This window comes from Carcharhinus amblyrhynchos, chromosome 14, assembly GCF_965287045.1.
Source record: "Carcharhinus amblyrhynchos chromosome 14, sCarAmb.v2.hapA, whole genome shotgun sequence".
Classification (NCBI taxonomy): Eukaryota; Metazoa; Chordata; class Chondrichthyes; order Carcharhiniformes; family Carcharhinidae; genus Carcharhinus; species Carcharhinus amblyrhynchos.
Genome location: NC_137337.1, coordinates 63,540,578 through 63,560,934, shown reverse-complemented (window position 1 = coordinate 63,560,934; position 20,357 = coordinate 63,540,578). Strand labels below are relative to the sequence as shown.

At 43.3% G+C, this 20,357-nt stretch overlaps 1 protein-coding gene across 3 annotated transcripts in view; it reads right to left on the bottom strand.

The window, feature by feature from the left end:
• Nucleotides 1–20,357, bottom strand: part of rad51b (RAD51 paralog B) — a 465,368-nt gene that overhangs the window by 136,391 nt on the left and 308,620 nt on the right. For all 3 annotated transcript variants that reach the window (XM_080203004.1, XM_080203005.1, XM_080203006.1), the window contains exon 9: nucleotides 1,442–1,560. In XM_080203004.1, the coding sequence (XP_080059130.1) occupies nucleotides 1,442–1,560 (119 nt within the window). The remainder of the gene's footprint in view (nucleotides 1–1,441; nucleotides 1,561–20,357) is intronic.

The window sequence follows — 20,357 nt, the reverse complement described above, 5'->3', positions numbered from 1 at the left end:
CTAAGCAGAGGATAACACAGGAAAACACCCCCACTGTTTTTCAAATAGTGCCACTAGCTCTTTTACATCTCTGAGAGGCCAGGTGGAGCCTTGCTTTAAAGTCCCATCTGAAAGATGGCATCTCTAACAGTTTAGCACTTCCTCACTGTTGGGAGTGTCATTTTGTTTATAAGCTCAAGTGTTCAGAGTAGAACTTAAACCTTCTGACTGAGAGACTTTTTCCTAATTGCCATTTCACCATTAGACCTTTAATTCCAGGTTTTTACTGAATTCAAATTTCATCATCTGCTGTGGTGAGATTCGAACCCTGGTCCCCAGAGTATGACCCTGGTCTCTGGATTTCTAGTGATAATACCACTACGCCACCACCTCTCACTTAAGTGCTATACACTGTGCCATAGCTGATACATGTCAAATAAATGGCCATTATAAACACTGGAGTAAATATATTAAAGGGTATTTGGAAATGGGACATTACCACATCCAGTTTCTCTAAATTCAAGTCACTTAATTCAAATGGCCAAATAATTCAATTACATTTTTCTGCTGAAAGGAACTAAAATACCAAAAGCAAAATGGAAGAAAAGATTTGCATTTCTGTAGCACCTTTCATGACCTCAGGAAACCTCAAAGCACTTTAGAGGCAAAATAAAACAACTGAAATCCAGTCACTGGAGTAGTGTAGTGAACACAGCAGTGGATTTGCAGAGCAAGATCCCACAAAGGCAATGTGATAATGACCAGTTAATCTGTTTCATAGTGCTGATGAAGAATAAATATTCGCCAAGACATTAGAGAGAACTCCATTGTTGTTTGAAATATTTTCATGTCTCAGTTTTTAACTGAGGGGGCAGAAAGGGCCTTGGTCTAACATCCCATCTGAAAGATGGCACTTCCCGCTGTGCAGCACTCACTCGATAAGCACCTCGAGAGATTCTGTGATTATGTGCTCAAACTCTGGAGTGGAGCTTGAACCCATGATCTTTTGACTCAGAGGTAAGTTTTGATCAATGTAGTTTTGATTCTAGAGTTAGCACATGTATGATTTGCCAAGTCCCCTCTTTATAATCTGAAATGTATAAGACTGCTAGCCTGAGATCAGGCATGTACAGATTGTTATTGTAGAATGCAATGCCTTTAAAGATAGAAGCTGTCTTTCTGGGTTTGTGACATTATTTACACCTGATTAATGTCTTTGTGAGTTGCAAAATTGGTGGATAAACAGGAACTCAGTCTGATTGAGAAGTAAGTAGTACATCCTTACAGCTTATCTCGATCTGCACCCGAGCACTTTTCTCCGCTCTGACTCCTGACAGCTCTCTGCACTGTGCCCACCTATCTCCCCCTGTGGTTGAGTTCTTGAAGCTTGTGGTGACCCACAATGACAACAGGCTTTGCTTCCTCCACCGTCACCCTAGTTCTCAGCTGCTGCAAAGCTCACCTGTCTGCTGTGGTAGTCCAGATACTGCATGATAAGCCTGGTATTGACACTATGGCTCCATGTGTTCCCCAGGGCTGCTGTCACATAGCCTGTTTCCCCATCAGGGCTTATTGCACAATCTGCAAAGGCAAAACACAGAAAGCAATTCAACAGAAGCCAATCAAGCTTGGGTATTTGAACAACCCATTTCTTTGTTTATTTTGTGTTAAGGAGCAAGGCAATAAGACATTTTTCAACTCAGACATTTAGGCCGGAATTTTGCTGGCACCCATGCCCCAATTCCGGGGGTGGGCGAGGCTTGGAGAACAGCACTCTCTGTTGGCCTCAGGTAGGATCATACAAACCTCGGGCAGGTGTGCTGGTAAAATTCTGCCCTTAGCGTCAACAAGAAGCATTTCCCAGGTCAGATGTAAAATTAGTACATGCAGAATAAAGAAGGAAGAAAGAATTAGGGCAGCACGGTGGCACAGTGGTTAGCACTACTGCCTCATTGTGTCAGGGACCCGGGTTCAATTCCAGCCTTGGCTGATTGTCTGTGTGGAGTTTGCACATTCTCCCTGTGTCTGTGTGAGTTTCCTTCAGGTCCTCCGGTTTCCTCCCAAACTCTAAAGATGTACAATTTAGATGTATTGGGCATGCTAAGTTTTCCCTTAATGTCCCAAATTGCGTAGGTTAGGTGGTTAGCCTTGAGGAGGGGGGGGGATGCTCTTTCGGAGAGTTGGTGCAGAGTCGATGGGCAGAATGGCCCCTTTCAACACTGCAGGGATTCCAAGTTCCAACTTTCATTTACATCATGCCTTTCATCACTTCACAGACAATTAAACACTTCTATGAATTGCAATTTGCACACAGTAAGTTTCTACAATTGATAATGTTATAATGACTAGCCATTCTGTCTTTTTGCGTGTTGACTGAGGGAAAAATATTGGCTTAGACATCAGGCGGAACTCTCCAGCTCTGAAATACAACAACAACTTACATTTATATGCTGTCTTTTATGAAATAAAATGTCCCAAATTTCATAGGAGCATTATAAAACAAAATACAACACTGAGCCACATAGGGAAACTAAAAAGAGTGCAGAAAAGATTTACCAGGATGCTACTGGGATTTGAAGGTTTGAGTTTTAAGGAGAGGCTGGATGTACTGGGACTTCTTTCCTCTGGAGCATAGGAGGCTGAGGGGTAATCTTATAGAGGTCTACAAAATAACGAGGGGCATAGATCAGCTCGATAGTGAACATCTTTTCCCAAAGGGAGGGGAGTCTGAAACTAGAGGACATAGGTTTAAGGTGAAAGGGGAGAGATACAGAAGGGTCCAGTGGGACAATTTTTTTCACAGAGGGTGGTCAGTGTCTGGAACAAGCTGCCAGAGATAGTATTAGAGGCAGGTACAATTTTGTCTTTTTAAAAGCATTTAGACAGTTACATGGGTAAGATGGGTATAAAAGGATATGGGCCAAACACAAGCAATAGGGACTAGCTTAATGGTTTAAAAAAAAGGCGACATGGACAACTTGGGCTGAAGGGCCTGTTTCCATGCAGTAAACCTCTATGACTCTACATTAGTTCAGATAACCAAAGCTTGGTCAAAGAAGTATGTTTTAAGGAGTGTCTTAAAGAAGGCAAACAATACAGGCGGGCAAAGAGGTTTAAGGAGGGAATTCTAGAGCTAAGAGTCTAGGCAACTGAATGAATCGTCATCAGTCATAGAATCCCTATAGTGCAGAAAGAGACCATGTGGCCCACTGAGCCTGCACTGACAATCCCACCCACATCCTATCCCCCTAACCACACGTATTTACCCTACTAATTCCCTAACACTAAAGGGGCAATTTAGCATGGCCAATCCATCTAACCGGCACAACTCTGGACTGATGAAGCAATTAAAAATGGGATGCTCAAGAGGCTAGAATTAGAGAAGTGCAAATACCTCGAAGGGTTGTGGGGCTGGAGGAAATTATAGAGATAGGCAGGGGCAAGGCCACGGAGAGATTTGAAATTAAAGATGATACTTGCAAAATCAAGATTTTAATCAATTTTACTCAATGTAGGTCAGCGAGCACAGGGTAATCGGAGAAGGGGACATGCTGTAAGTTATGACAGGTGAAGCAGGATTTTGGATCACTTAACGTTTATGGAGGGTATAATGTGGGAGATCAGGCGAGAGTGCACTGGAATAATCAAATCTGGAGGTAATGAAGGTATAAGTGTAGATTTCAGCAGCAGATGAGCAGAGACAGGGTGAAGTCAGGCAATGTTGCGGAACTGGGAATAGGCGTTCGTCAGTAATGGCATGAAGATTAGTTTGGAAACTCACCATGTGATCAAATGTGACAGGTTTAATCCCAGGGAGAGGGATGGTGTTTTTTTTTAAATTCATTTGTGGGACTGGCCAGCATTTATTGCCCATCCCTAGTTGCCCTTGAGAAGGTGGTGGTGAGCTGCCTTCTTGAACTGCTGCAGTCCATGTTCTGTAGGTTGACCCACAATGCTGTTAGGGAGGGAACTCGCGGATTTTGGCCCAGCAACTTATAAAGAGCAAAAAAGGGTTACTAAAAAGTAATAACATGATCAAAGGTAAATTAAAACTAGCACAAAATATAAAAAAGGATAGCAAAAGCTTCTGTAAGTATATAAAAGGGAAGAGTAGTTAAAGTGAATGTTGTTCTCTTGAAGGATGAGACCAGGGAGTATATTAGTGGAGAACACAAGTTTATAAATTTTTTTATCTCCGCACGGTTCCTGAAGTCTGTCCATAATGGATATTGGGCGAGTGGCTATAGAGGTGTCATTGGGGGTAAGGAGTAGGAAAGGAGTGGCATGGAAGTGTAAGGGTTAGGGGGTCTAACAATTTTTTAAATGAATAGAACAAAGTCTTAGACAACCGATGCCAGTCTTCTAGCCAGACCAGCCTTGGCATTCAGCGCACCCTGTTGGTGCTCCAATCTGCTTCCAGGGTTGGTTGGCCAGCTTCCAAGTTACAGATCATCCACAAATTTTGAAATGGGCCATGTATACTAATGTCCAGGTGATCGATGAGGCAGAAAGCCAGCGAAAGCACTGCATTGCCTCTTTTAGTAAAATGTCTGACAACACCAGGTTTTAGTCCAACCTATTTATTTGATAATATACTCACAAGCTTTCAGGGTTAGCCCCTTCGTCAGGTGAATGGAGAGTTCTGGCCTCAGACAGAGCATATAAAGCACAGACAGTTTACAGATTACTGATTAGAATGCGAATCCTTACACCTAACCTGCTGTTCAAGACCTGAAGTGGCTGATAATGTGAGTGGAAGGAGCACTGATCACAGTTTAAAGAGATGTGTATTGTCTCCAGACAGTACAGTAAGTGAGATTTTGCAAACCCAGGCAAGTCACGGGGGTTACAGATAGTGCGACATGAACCCAAGATCCCTGTTGAGACCGTCCTCATGTGTGCGGAACTTGGCTATCAGTCTCTGTTCAGCGACTCTGCGCTGTCGTGTGTCGTGAAGGCCGCCTTGGAGAATGCTTACCCGAAGGTCAGAGGCTGAATGCCCGCGACCACTGAAGTGTTCGCCAACAGGAAGGGAACAGTCTTGCCTGGTGACTGTCGAGCGATGTTCATTCATCCGTTGTCGTAGCGTCTGCATGGTCTCCCCAATGTACCATGCTTCGGGACATCCTTTCTTGCAACGTATCAAGTAGACAATGTTGGCCGAGTTGCAAGAGTATTTACCATGTACCTGGTGGATGGTATTCTCACGTGTGATGATGGTATCCATGTCGATGATCCGGCATGTCTTGCAGAGGTTGCTGTGGCAGGGTTGTGTGGTATTGTGGTCACTGTTCTCCTGAAGGCTGGGTAGTTTGCTGCGAACAATGGTCTGTTTGAGGTTGTGTGGTTGTCTGAAAGCAAGAAGTGGGGGTGTGGGGATAGCCCTGGCGAGATGTTCGTCTTCATCAATGATATGTTGAAGACTCCGGAGAAGATGTCGTAGCTTCTCCGCTCCGGGGAAGTACTGGATGACGAATGGAACTCTGTCCACTGTGTCCTGTGTTTGCCTTCTGAGGAGATCGGTGCGGTTTTTCGCTGTGGCGCATCGGAACTGCCGATCTATGAGTCGAGCACCATATCCTGTTCTTATGAGGGCATCTTTCAGGGTCTGGAGGTGTCTGTCACGATCCTCCTCATCTGAGCAAATCCTGTGTATACGGAGGGCTTGTCCATAGGGAATGGCTTCTTTAACATGTTTAGGGTGGAAACTGGAGAAGTGGAGCATTGTGAGATTGTCTGTGGGCTTGCGGTACAGTGAGGTGCTGAGGTGACCGTCCTTAATGGAGATGCGTGTGTCCAAGAATGCAACTGATTCTGGGGAATAGTCCATGGTGAGTCTGATGGTGGGGTGGAATTTGTTGATATCATCATATAGTTGTTTCAGTGATTGTTCACCATGAGGCCAAAGGAAGAAAATGTCATCTATGTATCTAGTGTACACCATCGGTTGAAGATTCTGTGCAGTGAAGAAGTCTTGTTCGAACCTGTGCATGAAGGTGTTGGCATATTGAGGTGCAAATTTGGTCCCCATGGCTGTTCCATGTGCCTGGATGAAAAACTGGTTGTTGAAGGTGAAGACATTGTGGTCCAGGATAAAGCAGATGAGTTGTAAAATTGCATCTGGAAACTGGCAGTTGTCAGCATTGAGTACTGAGGCAGTCGCAGCAATGCCATCGTTGTGGGGGATGTTGGTGTAGAGCGCTGAGACATCCATTGTGACGAGGAGTGTCCCTGGTTCAACTGCTCCGTGTGTGCTGAGTTTCAGTAGGAAGTCCGTAGTGTCGCGACAAAAGCTGGGGGTTCTTTGTACAATGGGTTTCAGGATGCCCTCAACGTAGCCGGAGAGGTTCTCACACAGAGTTCCATTGCCCGACCATGCAGACGCTACGACAACGGATGAATGAACATCGCTCAACAGTCACCAGGCAAGACTGTTCCCTTCCTGTTGGCGAAGGCTTCAGTGGTCACGGGCATTCAGCCTCTGACCTTCGGGTAAGCATTCTCCAAGGCGGCCTTCACGACACATGACAGCGCAGAGTCGCTGAACAGAGACTGATAGCCAAGTTCCGCACACATGAGGACGGTCTCAACAGGGATCTTGGGTTCATGTCGCACTACCTGTAACCCCCGTGACTTGCCTGGGTTTGCAAAACCTCACTTACTGTACTGTCTGGAGACAATACACATCTCTTTAAACTGTGATCAGTGCTCCTTCCACTCACATTATCAGCCACTTCAGGTCTTGAACAGCAGGTTAGGTGTAAGGATTCGCATTCTAATCAGTAATCTGTAAACTGTCTGTGCTTTATATGCTCTGTCTGAGGCCAGAACTCTCCATTCACCTGACGAAGGGGCTAACCCCGAAAGCTTGTGAGTATATTATCAAATAAATAGGTTGGACTAAAACCTGGCATTGCCTCTTTTAGGTCAGGCCCACTGAATTAAATGCCACTCAGGCACTTGACATGCGGTCCACGGGGCTTCCCACCATGGACGTAATTGGGGTGGAGGCGGGAATATAGCAGGGTCCCTTCCCACCTGATTAAATGTCCTCCCCACCAACAAACTTGCCATGTAGGAGGGCATGAAATTCCATCTTTGGTCTCCATGTCTGGTAAGGATATAATTGCATTGGAGTTAGTACCGCAAAGGTTCTTAGATTGGCCCCAGGGAAAGGGAGTTGTCCTGTGATGGGAAGCTGAGTAAGTTGGGCCCATATTCTCTGGATTTGCGAGAATGAGATTCTGAAGAGCTTGACAGGGTAGACATGGCAGGCTGTTACCCCTGGCTGGGGAATCTGAACATAGAAGCACGATCTCAGGATAAGAGACCAATCACTTAGGACTGAGGGGAGAAATTACTTCACTTAGTTGTGAATCTTTTGAATTCTCTAGCCCAGAGGACTGTGGAGCATCCACAGTCCTCCGGGCTAGAGAATTCAAAAGGTTCACATGTTGGATATTTGTTCAATATTTGAATATTTATTGACTATTTGTTGAATATTATGTTGAATATTTTTAAGTCTGAGACAGAAGATCTTTGGTCTGTCAGAGAATCAAGGAATATGGGGAGCAGACAGGGATGCGAGTTGAATCAATCACAATTGTGTTGAATGGCAGAACAGGCTCAACACAAGTGTAGTTACTTCTGTCCCAATTTATTACGTTCTTAATATCAAGGCCTTAGTCTCTAAACTACTTGTTGAGAAGTTCCCTGTCAGAGACCGACAGAGGTAAGAAGACTTGGGTCAACACCAAAATGTTAGGAATCTTCTAAAAAGCCAGATATTTGGCCATATCTCAGAATCTCTACAAAACCGCTACCTGACCCCTGAATGACCTCTTGCTGCTAATGAATGTCTGTCCCACCCAGTTCGAACCATCTGGTGAAATCCTTTTATGATCCTGTGTGGTGAAAAACTCCCACGCAGAGATTCATAGAGGTCTACAGCACAGGTGAAGACCCTTCAGCCTATTGAGTCTCTGCTGGTCAAAGGCAAGCCACCCAACCATTGTAATCCCATTTTCCAGCACTTGCTCCATAGTCTTGTATGCCTTGACATTGTAAGTGCACATCTAAATACTTCTTAAATGTTATGAGGGTGTCTGCTCCACCACCCTTTCAGGCATTGACTTCCAGGCTCCCACCACACTCTGAGTGAAAATGGTTTTTCTCACATCCCCTCTAAACCTCTCGCCTCTTACCTTAAATCTATGCTGCTTGGTTATTGATTCCTCCACCAAGGGGAAATGTTTCTTCCTGTCTACTCTTGTGTATTACTATCCGGTCACCACAGCTGAGCGGCAAGAACTGTGAAGTTCCACGATTGCTACCTGGGTCAGCCTCTGAGAAGAGGGCCAGTGGCCATGTGCGGCTGACCGGTGTCAGCGTAATTGGAAGGACTGACAACTCCTTTCCGCTCAATGCGGAGAAAGCTTGTATCAAACACTCCCACACACGGATACAAGCACTGCCATGGTCATTCTGCTTGGCCCAGTACTTTGTAACCTGCCCTCAGCCTTCAGTAACCACATCCTGATTACATTTAGCTCTGGTGGCTCACTGGATATTACACGGTCAGCTCTCAAGTTCCTTCAGTTTCCGATAGCTTACCTGAGCCTACTATGTACCATTGACCAGTAGAGAGCTGTAATAATGTTTCCACACAGATCCCCTGAGCATCATGCTCTCTTTAGTGTGCAAGCTAAACAGAAATAAGCATTGCCCTTCAACTGAACTTCTTTGGTATTTCAATACCTTTGACAGCTGTAGCACAAAGTACTGGGCAGAGCCTCAATGACTCATTTATTGGATGTCTGGCTCACCGTTGAGCTGAGCCCCATTGACCAGTAAGGTCCCGGGTTCAAAATAGTTTGGCAGTGGGATGGGAAACTAAGGGCAAATTCAGGGCTGGGAACAGGAGATGGAAAATTAGTAAGTGATTCTGAAAGACAAAAGAAGACCACATTAAAAAATGTACAGTGCAAGAATTTGATAGTGTTAGTCATGGAAATAATAGAACCCCTACAGTACGGAATGAAGTCATTCAGCCCATCGAGTCTGCACTGACTCCCTGACAGAGCATCCCACCCAGCCCCATTCCTGTAACCCTACGCACTTACCTGCTAATCCCCTTAACCTACACATCTTGGGACACCAAGGGACAATTTGGCATGGCCAATCCACCAAATTTGCACATCTCTGGACTGTGGGAGGAAACCGGAGCACCGGAAGGAAACTCACGCAGACATGGGGAAAACGTGCAAACTCCACACAGTCACCCAAGGCTTGAATTGAATCCAGGTCCTTGCAGCTGTGAGGTAGAAGTGCTAACCACTGTTCCATCATGCTGCCCCTAAAATCTTTTTTTAAGTTTTTATTTATTAGTGTCACAAGTAGGCTTACACTAACACGGCAATGAAGTTACTGTGAAATTCCCCTAGCCCGGCCAATGCACCTAACCAGCACATTTTTTGGACTGTGGGAGAAAACCAGAGCAGACACAGGAATGACATGCAGACTCCACACAGACAGTAACCCAAGCCAGGAATCAAACCCAGGTCCCTGGCGCTGTGAAGCAGCAATGCTAACCACTGTGCCACCATGCCACCGTCAGTATAAAAAATGTTAAAAGATTTTTATAAATGCAAGGAATAGAGCAAATAAAACAAACGACCTGATGCTACAGATAGACATGTGGTAGCATGATATAATCGCTTTAACAGAAACTTGGCTTAAAGAGGAGCAAAAATGACAGCTCAATATCCCTGGACAAACGATTTTCAGGTAGACTAGAGGTGATAAAAAAGGTGGGGTGTAGCATTATTGGTTAAAGAATCGATTCCAGCTGTGAGAAGGGATGTTGCACTGAATGAGGCTATATGGGTTGAGCTCTGAAATAATAAGAAGCAGTCACATTGCTGGTTGTATAGCATAGATCTACAAATAGTGGAAGGGAGTTAGATGAACAAACAAGTAGGCAAATTTCAGAGTGCAAAAACAACAGGGCAATAACAATTGGGGACTTAAACTATCCTAATATCAATGGGATAGGAATGGTGTGAAGGGCACAGATGGCACAAAGTTCTCGAAATACATTTAAGAGAACTCTTTTAGTTAGTACGTAACAAGCCCAATGAGATGGAGTGCAATACTTAGTTTAAAGAAATGAAGTATGCAAGTGGATGAAGTAGCAGTGGGGAAGCAATTTCGGGAAAGTAATTATAATGCTTAGATTTAATCTAAAAATGTGAGAGTTAGGTGGATTGGCTATGCTAAAATTGCCTCTTGGTGTTAGGGGGACTAGCTAGGGTAAATGCATGGGGTTATGGGGATAGGGCCTGGGTGGGATTGTGGTCGGTGCAGGCTTGATGGGCTGAACGGCCTCCTTTTGCATTGTAGGATTCTATGTTTCTTAGAATTAGCATTGTTAGAAAAAAGCACAAAGATAGAACAGATGTAAAAGCTCAAAATTGGGTGAAGACAATTTTTTACAAAGCTGATGGGTGAACTGGAGAAAATGGACTAGATACAGACGTGAAGACAGTGTCAAATCAGTGGGAGGTATGCTGAAGCGAGATTCCACAGGCACTGTGTAAACATGTCCTCATAAAGAAAATGTATCATCCTGCCAAATCTAAGCCCCAGATTAGTTATCCAGAAGCATAATAGGGCAAGACAAAGCAGGAAAAGAAAGCTTGTAGCAATCACAAAAAACTTAATACTATAAACAGCCTAGAGAAGTATAGAAAGTACAGGGCTGAAGTAATAAAAGGAAATTAGGAAAAGGGAGGATATGAAAAAAATATTGGCAGGTGTGAAGAGATGGATTTTGGGTTCTTGTTTAGGAATATAGTGGTATTCTATAAAGAGGGTTGTGTGTTTGTGTGTACTTAAGTATTTAATTAAGCTGGGGAAGGTTAATAGAGACAACTTGACTAGGAGAGTTCAGAGATGAAAGGGTGAAGGTACTAGAAGCATGCATTTGCAGTGAAAGATTATGGTGATATTCAACATACAGTAGGTTGGGCTTTTAAAATTTGCATAAGGAGATAGACAGAGACTTGGCTTTTTAGCTGTTTAATTTCAAAGGAGAGGACTTTTACAACTTACAAAGCTTTCACAAGTAAAAACGGAAAAGTTATTCAATTTTATTTGACCTGAAAGTGGTGGCAATAGGAAATCATGTAAGATTTTTATATTTTGAAAAAGTTGAGTTCAAAGAGGTGCTGAGGATAATGGAATCTGAGATGAAGGGGGATAAGAATATTTAAGGAAAGATGTTGAGCTGAGGTGAGGTGACCGTGTGGGGAAGATGTCCCAAGACCAACTCTGTGCTGAAAGTATGAAATCTGAAGCAGCCATCCAGTCAGATCTGAAAAGTCTTTATTTCAGGTAGCAGCTTTCTCTCTGAACTTTAGTGAAAAAGATTTGGAAATATTATTTTCTCCAGCTAATTACAGATTATTGGTGATTTGGTACAGGACAGATAGTGGAAAAAAAATATGTAGCAGCAAAAGAAAGTACTGAGGAATAGAAAGTGACACCACATACCACATGTACATTTGTACCCATGGGGAAACTTGGTCGCACAATGTGCTGTTCTATTAAAGACAGTAACTGACTAGAATAGGATTGAGCAAATAAAAAATGTACGTGCAGGACGCTATGTTTGGGCATCATTTTGTAATGAACAAGGTCCTTTGGGCCCCTGTGGGTTCCTGTCCTGTGACTGTTTCCATTGACATCAGTCAACCCAAGCAGGAAGTGGTGGACCTAATTATAGACAGTAGTTTACTGCTTCAAGCAAGGCCTCGGTGAACAGTATGTACACATTATCTGCGCCTTGTGGAGCAGGGGTGGGAGGGTCCTTTAAATCACACACCACCCATAACAGCAGCATCATTTTAAACACAGAAGTTTTACTCTGATTGTTTTTCTCTTAACTTTCAATAATTCAACTAACATGACAGAGCAGCAGGTAAGGCAACTGAATCTAGGTATTTTCATAAAGTGGAGCACGGGGAAAAGCAGACCCAAAAGAAGTTAAAAGTGCAGTGGCGGGGAACTAATGTGAAAGAGACAACACGTGTGAAGCAGATGGTAAAATGGGTCTTGTAAAATAAATCAAATTAGTTAATAATTAAATGAAGTAAAAAGTAACAGTGTGTGGGGAGGAATGGGCTTGATACACCTAGTGTCTAAAGTTTATTTATTAGTCACAAATAAGGCTTACATTAACACTGCAATGAAGTTACTGTGAAATTCCCCGAGTTACCACACATCGGTGACTGTTCAGGTCAGTGCACCTAACCAGCCGTCTTTCAGGTTGTGGGAGGAAATCGGAGCACCCGGAGGTAACCCACGCAAACGTGGGGAGAACATGCAGACTCCCAATCTGGGAACTGAACCAAGTCCCTGGCACTGTGAGGCAGCAGTGCTAACCACTGTGCCACCGGGCCGCCCACCCACTGTGCAACTGTGCATCTCTCAGGACAGTCTGGCATAACGACTCATTCTAATTTACACCAAGGATCTGGATTGGGAAACCCAATACAAAGTGATCAAATCTGAAGCTGACATAGAGAATCAGTGGGATTGAAAGAGACATAAGGATGAACTGCAGAATAATGGTGGACGAAATTTAATGCTGACAATTGTGGGTTGGCAATTAAAAATAGACAACATTCAGACTCCTTGATTAGAACTTGTGAAGAAGCTGAGAGATGTGGGAGTTTTGTTGATTCAACACTGAATATTACCATCAATATACAGCAGCAGTTGTCAAAGTAAACAGGATGTAAAACCACTTTGGCATTGTAGATTGAGGGAAGAAGAGCTGTAATCAAACTGTCGCCTGCTTCAGTAAGACCGATGGCAGATTTACTGCGCAATGCACCACATGTTTTGCAGCGTTGGCCAGTGGCGGAATCTTCCAGTCCCATCGTGGCAGCAGGGTTTCTCGCTGAATCCACCCCTTGCCGCCATGATATCCATGGTGGGGGTGCGCCATCGGGGGACCCGTGAGATCCTGCCGGCATGAACAGCTGGAAAGCTCCAGTCCATGTCTCCAACACTGTCCAGATCTGGTCATCCATAATCCAGGGGGACAGTCAGACAGAGCAGAGAAGAATCATGAGGCACATTCCTAATTTCAGAGGTCAGAGTTATAAAAAGAGATCTGAGAAATTTGAACTTTTCAAACTGGGAAGGAGACATCTTGAAAGGAGTCTTGCAAGTGGTCTTGTGCTCTTACAAAGAACATACAGCACAAAAACAGGCTATTCTGCTCAACCAGTCCATGCTAGTGTTTATGCTCCACTCAGGCCTCCTTCTATACCTCATTATTCACCTTTTATTATTACCCTCCACTTGCTCCCTCATATGCTTTCTAACTTTCCCTCGTGCATCAATACTATGTGCCTCAACCATTTCCTGTGGTACTGAGTCCCACACTCTCAACACTCTGTGGGTACAAAGTTTCTTCTGAATTCCCTATTTGACTATGTGATGACTATTTCAGTTTTGCCCTTGCCCACAAGTGTGAATATTCTGTGTCTGCTATATCAAAACACCTGATACTTTTAAATGCATCCATTAGATCACCGGTCAGTCTTTTTACAAGACTAAAAAAACCCAACCCGTTCACTCTCTCTTGGCAAGGTGTATCCACGCAATTCTGATGTAGCCCTTGTAAAATTCCTCAGTGTTTGCTCTTCTTCCTCTCTAGTGAGTGTCACACTCTGTGCAGTGACTCCAGCCACCTGCCTGAAGCAGGCCTGAAGTCAAGTGTCTGATTTCTAACTTTCCGATTGGTCTCAGCTCCCTTTAACTAGGTAGGCCCCAGCCTCATCCTCCAGAATCATCTGCAGATCAAGTGGCAATCTTGCTAGCTACCAACCATTTCCAAAATTTGAACAGTAGAATCCTGTCAGCATAGAAACCACCGGTTTAAAGTAACAGTACCCCACTGTGACCTACTGCATATAACAACGAAGCAGAAAGTCATACAAAACAACTCCAGTCGAACCAAATTCCACAATCAATAATGGAAAAATGTTCAAGGTCCAACTCAACCCTCCCAGAGAAATTTGAAATTAATAAAGATCAATCCCAACAGACTGCTAAAAGGGTGGGGTAGAGTCCCCACTAGCCTCCAAAAACAGTTATTGATCAGCCTGGGCTGACTTGTCAGAATACCCATTCTTTTCATGCCAAGTGCAGGCCAAAAACTACTCACACATGCAGACAAACACATTCACACACACGCACACATACACATACATGAAGGGCTTAACCAAGGAGATTATTCAGAGCTGCTTGGAGGGATCTCTTATAGAACAGCATTGATGCTCACATTTCAGCTGATATAAAGGAGCTGAATTAAGAACCTAGACCTTCTCTAAAGTCCTCAGAGCCCAACTGAGTCAAATGAGGCCGCTCAAGCTTCCAATTTCTGACCTGGCCAAGTTTATACATGCCAACTGACTGTGGTTCACCCACATGGATGTCTCTCCTGCTGAAATAAAGGTCATTCAGATCTTTATTTAATGCATCTTCTAGCACTTTGGAATTAACTTCTCTTTGTCTCCCATTCCTCCTGAAGATATATCTCGTTGATCATCTGTCCTAATATCTCCTTATATGACAGTGTCAAATTTTGGTAACACTCTTTGAGTCATTTTTTACCACATTAAAGGCCAAATAAATTATAAGTAGATGTCATAGCTGGTTTGTTTAAACTCTTGACCATGACTTGTTCTTTCACCATTTTGCTTTGGCCAATTCTGTCAGAGATTCTGCCAGGTCTATGCTGCCAATACCGAGACAGTCCAAATTAAGTATTAGGCTGTGCTATAGAGAAAACTCTGAAAATGTTTACCATTGTAGATTGTAGAGCGAGATGAACAAAGTTCATGTTTCAGGAGCATTAACTCTGTTTCACTTTCTGCAGATGCTGCCTAACTTGCCGAGTAAGACCTGGACAACATTTGGGCTTGGGCTGATAAGTGGCAAGTAACATTCACACCACATAAGTTGGAGACAATGACCATCTCTGTTGCAATTTCCCTCCAAATCACACATTATCCTGGCTTGGAACTATATTACCATTCCTTCACTGTCACTTGGTCAAACTCCTTAACTCTCTCCCTAACAGGGTTAGACAGAGTAGATTCAGAAAGAATGTTCCCAATGGCGGGGAAGTCAAGAACTAGGGATCATGGTTTGAGGATATGGCGGTAATCTTTTAGAACTGAAGAGAAATGTCTTCACCTAGGGGGTGGTGAATGTGTGGAATTCATTACCACAGAATGTGTTGAGGCCAAAATGTTGTAAGATTTCAAGAAGAAATTAGATATAGCTCTTGGGGCTAAAGGGATCAAAGGATATGGGGCAAAGAGGGATCAAGATATTGAATTTGATGATCAGCCATGATCATAATGAATGGCAGAGCAGGCTCGAAGGGCTAAATGGCCTACTCCCACTTTGAGTTTCTATGTAACAGCACTATAGGTGTACCTACACCACACGGACTCCAGCAGTTAAAGCAGCAGGCTCAGCAACATCTTCTCAAGGGCAATTAGGCTGAGCAATAAAATACTGATCTTACCAGCAACATCCAGATCCCACGCATGATTTTTGTTTCAAAACCAGGCGCAGACACGCAAACATATTTTGGTGAATAGTGCCATCTCCTTTACATAAATCTTACTCTGGTCAAACGCTCCTTGCTAAATTAGGTATCAGTCGTGAATCAATGGGTGGGCAACACTCTTGCCTCAGCGTCGGGAGTTTAGGTTCCAGTCCCACTCCAAAGACTTGGGAATGTAATCCAGGCTGTCACTCCCATGGAGTGAGTAGGGTGTGTTATCTTGTAAATGAAACATTAAACTGAGGTCCAATCTGCCCTCTTGGATGAATGTAAAATATCCCAGGGGACTATTTCAAGAAGTGAGATCGCCCAGTGTCTCGGGACATTACATAATCAAACACCTACAAAGATGCTCGGTGATTTATCTCACTGCTGTTTGTGGGACCTGATTGTGTGCAAATTATGTGTCAGGGTTCTGATATTAAAACACTTTAAAAACTACTGTGGAACATTTTGGAATAACCTGAGGCTGTAGTAAATGATGCTACATAAATACTCGCTCTTTCGTTAGATCTGCCTTTGTGTCGCAATACTTTGAAAGATGACAGTTTGATGAAGCAATTCAGGCAGTTTATCAAATTTTAATAAAATGCTCACATGCACACAAGGCGTTTTCAAAAATAACCTCCTCCTCCTCACTATACTTCAAAAAGACTTTGAAAAAAACCTGACATGCATGAATCCCCCTGCCCCTCATCAAACGTCACTTTGGCTGCCAACATACCCTCTACCTCCTCTCTACTCAAACATAAACATCGACCACAATTTTATCACTCTCAGCCCACATAATGGAAATCCCCCCCCAGTGCAAAACTACAGAAAGTCTTCCACATAACACAATGTCAAATACTTCCGGACACTATATCGACAAGGCAAAATACTGGACTTGTTAACCACAGCAAAATGAGGGAACTCCCCCACCCAATTCAATCAGACATCTAGATCCAAAAGGCAGGTAATGTTTTCAATTAAGTGCCTCATCTGAAAGATGGCACCTCTGTTAGTGCAGCTCTTCTTCAATACTGCATTGTCAGTGCTGGTGTTCAAACCACTACACAGTGGAACCTGAGCCCAAGGCCTTCAGGGTCAGACACAAAAATGCTACTTGCTGATCTAGACCTAACGCTTAAATAATACGAGAGTTGATGCTGGTGCAGAGGTAGCAGGTACTACAATTAGCCTCGACATACCAATGATGGCAGTTGGCATTGGGAAGCTATTCGACACCTGAGGGGTTGATAGCACTCTCACTCTCAGAAAGATCTGGGTAAAAGTTTCAGTTCAGAGGCTTCCAAAGTTGTGCGAGTTAGGTGGATTGACCATGCTAAATTTCTCCTTAATGTCAGGGGGACTAGCTAGGGTAAATGCATGGACTTGTGGGGGTAAGCCCTGGGTGGTACTGTGGTCAGCGTAGACTCGATGGGCTGCATGGCCTCCTTTTGCACTGTAGGGATTCTGTGCCTTGAGCTCAAAAAGGTAGGCTGACATTCCAGTGTGACACCCAAAGGGCTTTTCTGAGGAACTGTGTCTTTCGGCCGATGCATTAAACAAAGTCCGGCTTTGTTCTCTTAGATGGACATAAGAGATCCCATGGCATGATGTCATGGAAAAGCAGGGGAGTCTCTTCAGTGTCTTGGCTAATATTTATTTCTCTATCAAGACCACTAAATTATCTGGTCATCATTGCAACGCTGTTTGTGGGGGCTTGCTGTAACTTGGCAAGCACGTTTTCTATATCAGACCAGTCTTTACAATTAAAAACAGAACTTCATTGGCTGTAGAAGTATTTTAAGACATTCAAAGATCATAAAAGGTACTGTACGAATGCAGGATTTTCTTTTCTCTTTATGTAAATTTCCATGTATAAGGAATAATAGTATTTCCAAAACAAGAGATACAGGATGCAGACTTCCTGATCAGATACAGAATGTTGGAGTACACTGGCAACAACTCCAGTGTTTGAGGATTATGAAGTGGAAAGTAATTTTAAGAGATAGACAGATTTTTAATTAGTAGCGGATTGAAGGGTTATGGTAAACAGTCAGGAAAGTGGAGTTGAGGCTGAGATGAGATTAGCCATGATTGTATTGAATGGCAAAGCAGGCTCAAGGGGCTGAATGATCTCCTCCTGCTCCTAGTTCTTATGTTCTTATGAACTGCAATCAGTTCTGGCACCAATCCTCAGAAAAGATAATACTGGCATTGGAGAGGATGCAGCACAAATTTACCAAAATGATAACTGCTTAAAGGTTGGAATTATTAAAGGTTAAATTAGAAGGTTAGAAAGTTAAGGGGTAATCTCATGAAGTCTTTAAAGAGGACATATTTTCTATGGCGGGGGAATCTAGAACAAGGCAGGATAATAAAATTAGAATTATGGTATTCAGACTGTGAAATTTTACTAGGGTCAATAGATTTATTTCAATAAGGATATCAATGGAAATGAAGCAAAGACAGGTGTATGGAGCTGAGGTATAGATCAACCATTAAGTAACTGAGTGACAGAATAGAACTGGGGCTGAATGTCCTTCTCCTCTACTCTTGTGTCTTTGAAATGCCATTGAAGGTGGAATCTGCATACAATATATACATCATCCTCATCAGGTCCACTGGTCAGTGTTGCTTTGGAATGTGGTGCAGGAGCATGAGATGGGTTTTTCTGCTTAGTTCAAATTTCATAATCAAAACCACACAATCAAATCACAATTAAAGAAAAAGGCACAAAGCAAATGAAAGGAAAGCAAACCTTTAGCAATGCACAAGAGAATGCGCTTCAATGTTTTTCAGATGACAAATAATATAGGAAAGCAGCATTTGATAAACTTAAAGAAAACAAAATTTCAGTGAGGAATCTTTGTATTTTCTTTCTAGTGGCACTTTTCTTAGAGATTTGTTTTTTCACCTTAATTTAAGAGTCAAATTGCTTTTGACCAATTTTTTGGTAATTGCATTGAATAGGCCCTCCCTTTGCCTGAGTATCTGACCGCTCTGTAAAGCTCTGGTGCTTGACTGCTACATTAACAACAACTTGCATTATATAGCAGCCTTAACATACCAACAAGTATTAAATCTGGTCTTCAGCACATCCACTCCACTCTCTACCCCATGTCTTTTGCTCCACCATAGGAAGCTGTGCCTTCAACTGACTAGATCTTAAGATCTGGAATTCCTACCATACAGTTCTCTGGTTTTGTCTCTATAACTTTCTCCTCTCTTCTCCTTTAAGACACTCCTTTGGTCTAGCAACCATCTTCATGTTTCCTTTCATGGCATTATTTCCTGATTACACTCCTGTGAAGCGCTTTGGGATATTTTGCTGCGCTAAAGGTATCTCCTTCCCACCAACCTCCAGGGACGCTTAAGGTGGCACAGTGGTTAGCACTGCCGCCTCACACCGCCAGGGATCTGGATTTGATTCCCGGCTTGGGTCACAGTCTGCGTGTAGTCTGCACATCCTCCACGTGTCTGCATGGCTTTCCTCCAGGTGCTCCAGTTTCCTCCCACAGTCTGAAAGACATGCTGGTTAAGTGCATCGGCCGTGCTGAATTCTCAGTGTACCCGAACAGGTGCTGGAGTGTGGTGACTAGGGGATTTTCACAGTAACTTCACTGCAGTGTTAATGTAAGCTGACTTGTGACGAATAAATAAACTTTAACTTTAGCTAGATTTAAACCTGCACTCTCTCTCTCTCACTGCTCAAATTCCAAGCTAAACAGAACAGTGGACAAGACAGCTAACTCTCTATTCTCAACACATCTTACAAGTAGGATTCAAGTATCAAATTTAGGATTCACTGCGACTGCCTGGAAAAGATAGGGAGACTTAATATTCTAGGTTCTTTTGCAGGGTATAGAGAGATGGTGAATTTTTCATGGAAACTTTCAGAGGCCTTTACTTTCTATATTATTTTAGAGGAGGTATTCTTGACCTAGAGTGGCACTAGAAACTCCGAGGTGGGGCAAATAGGTCTAACATGTGTGCGTCTATGCACATACACATTCCTTCTCTCACATGTACACATGATAAATATAAGCAAGTGTGGGCATTGCAATCCTTACACTACAAAAGGAAGCTATTCAGCCCATGGAGTCTGCACCAACTCTTCAAAAGAGCATCTTTACCTCGGCTCTCCCCTCCGTCCTAACTTCTTAACCCTGTGCATGGCTAATCCAGATGTGGGTATGCCGGCGTTGGACTGGCGTAAACACAGTAAAAAGTCTGACAACACCAGGTTTTAGTCCAACCTATTTATTTGATAATATACTCACAAGCTTGAAAGCTTGTGAGTATATTATCAAATAAATAGGTTGGACTAAAACCTGATAGCTAATCCATCCAGACTGCATATCTTTGGACTGTGGGAGGAAACCAGAGCGCCTGCAGGAAACCCAAACAGACATGAGGAGAATGTGTGAACTCCCTGGCACTGTGAGGCAGCAGTGCTAACCACTGTGCCACCATGCTGCCCCACACAAATATGAATGCTCTAGCAGGCCCCACATTCAAACATACACGTGATTGCTGTTACATACAAGAAGACACAAGGTACATGCACATGCACACACAAGTGCTCTCACAGATGCTGCATTGACATATATGCAAGAGTGTCATAGCGGACATAAATACACAGGTTCACATGCCTATGTATGCTCTCACAGTCAACATGCATACAAACACAAACAGTCTATATGTAACCAGGCTGTAACAACAGATGTTATTTTCCTAG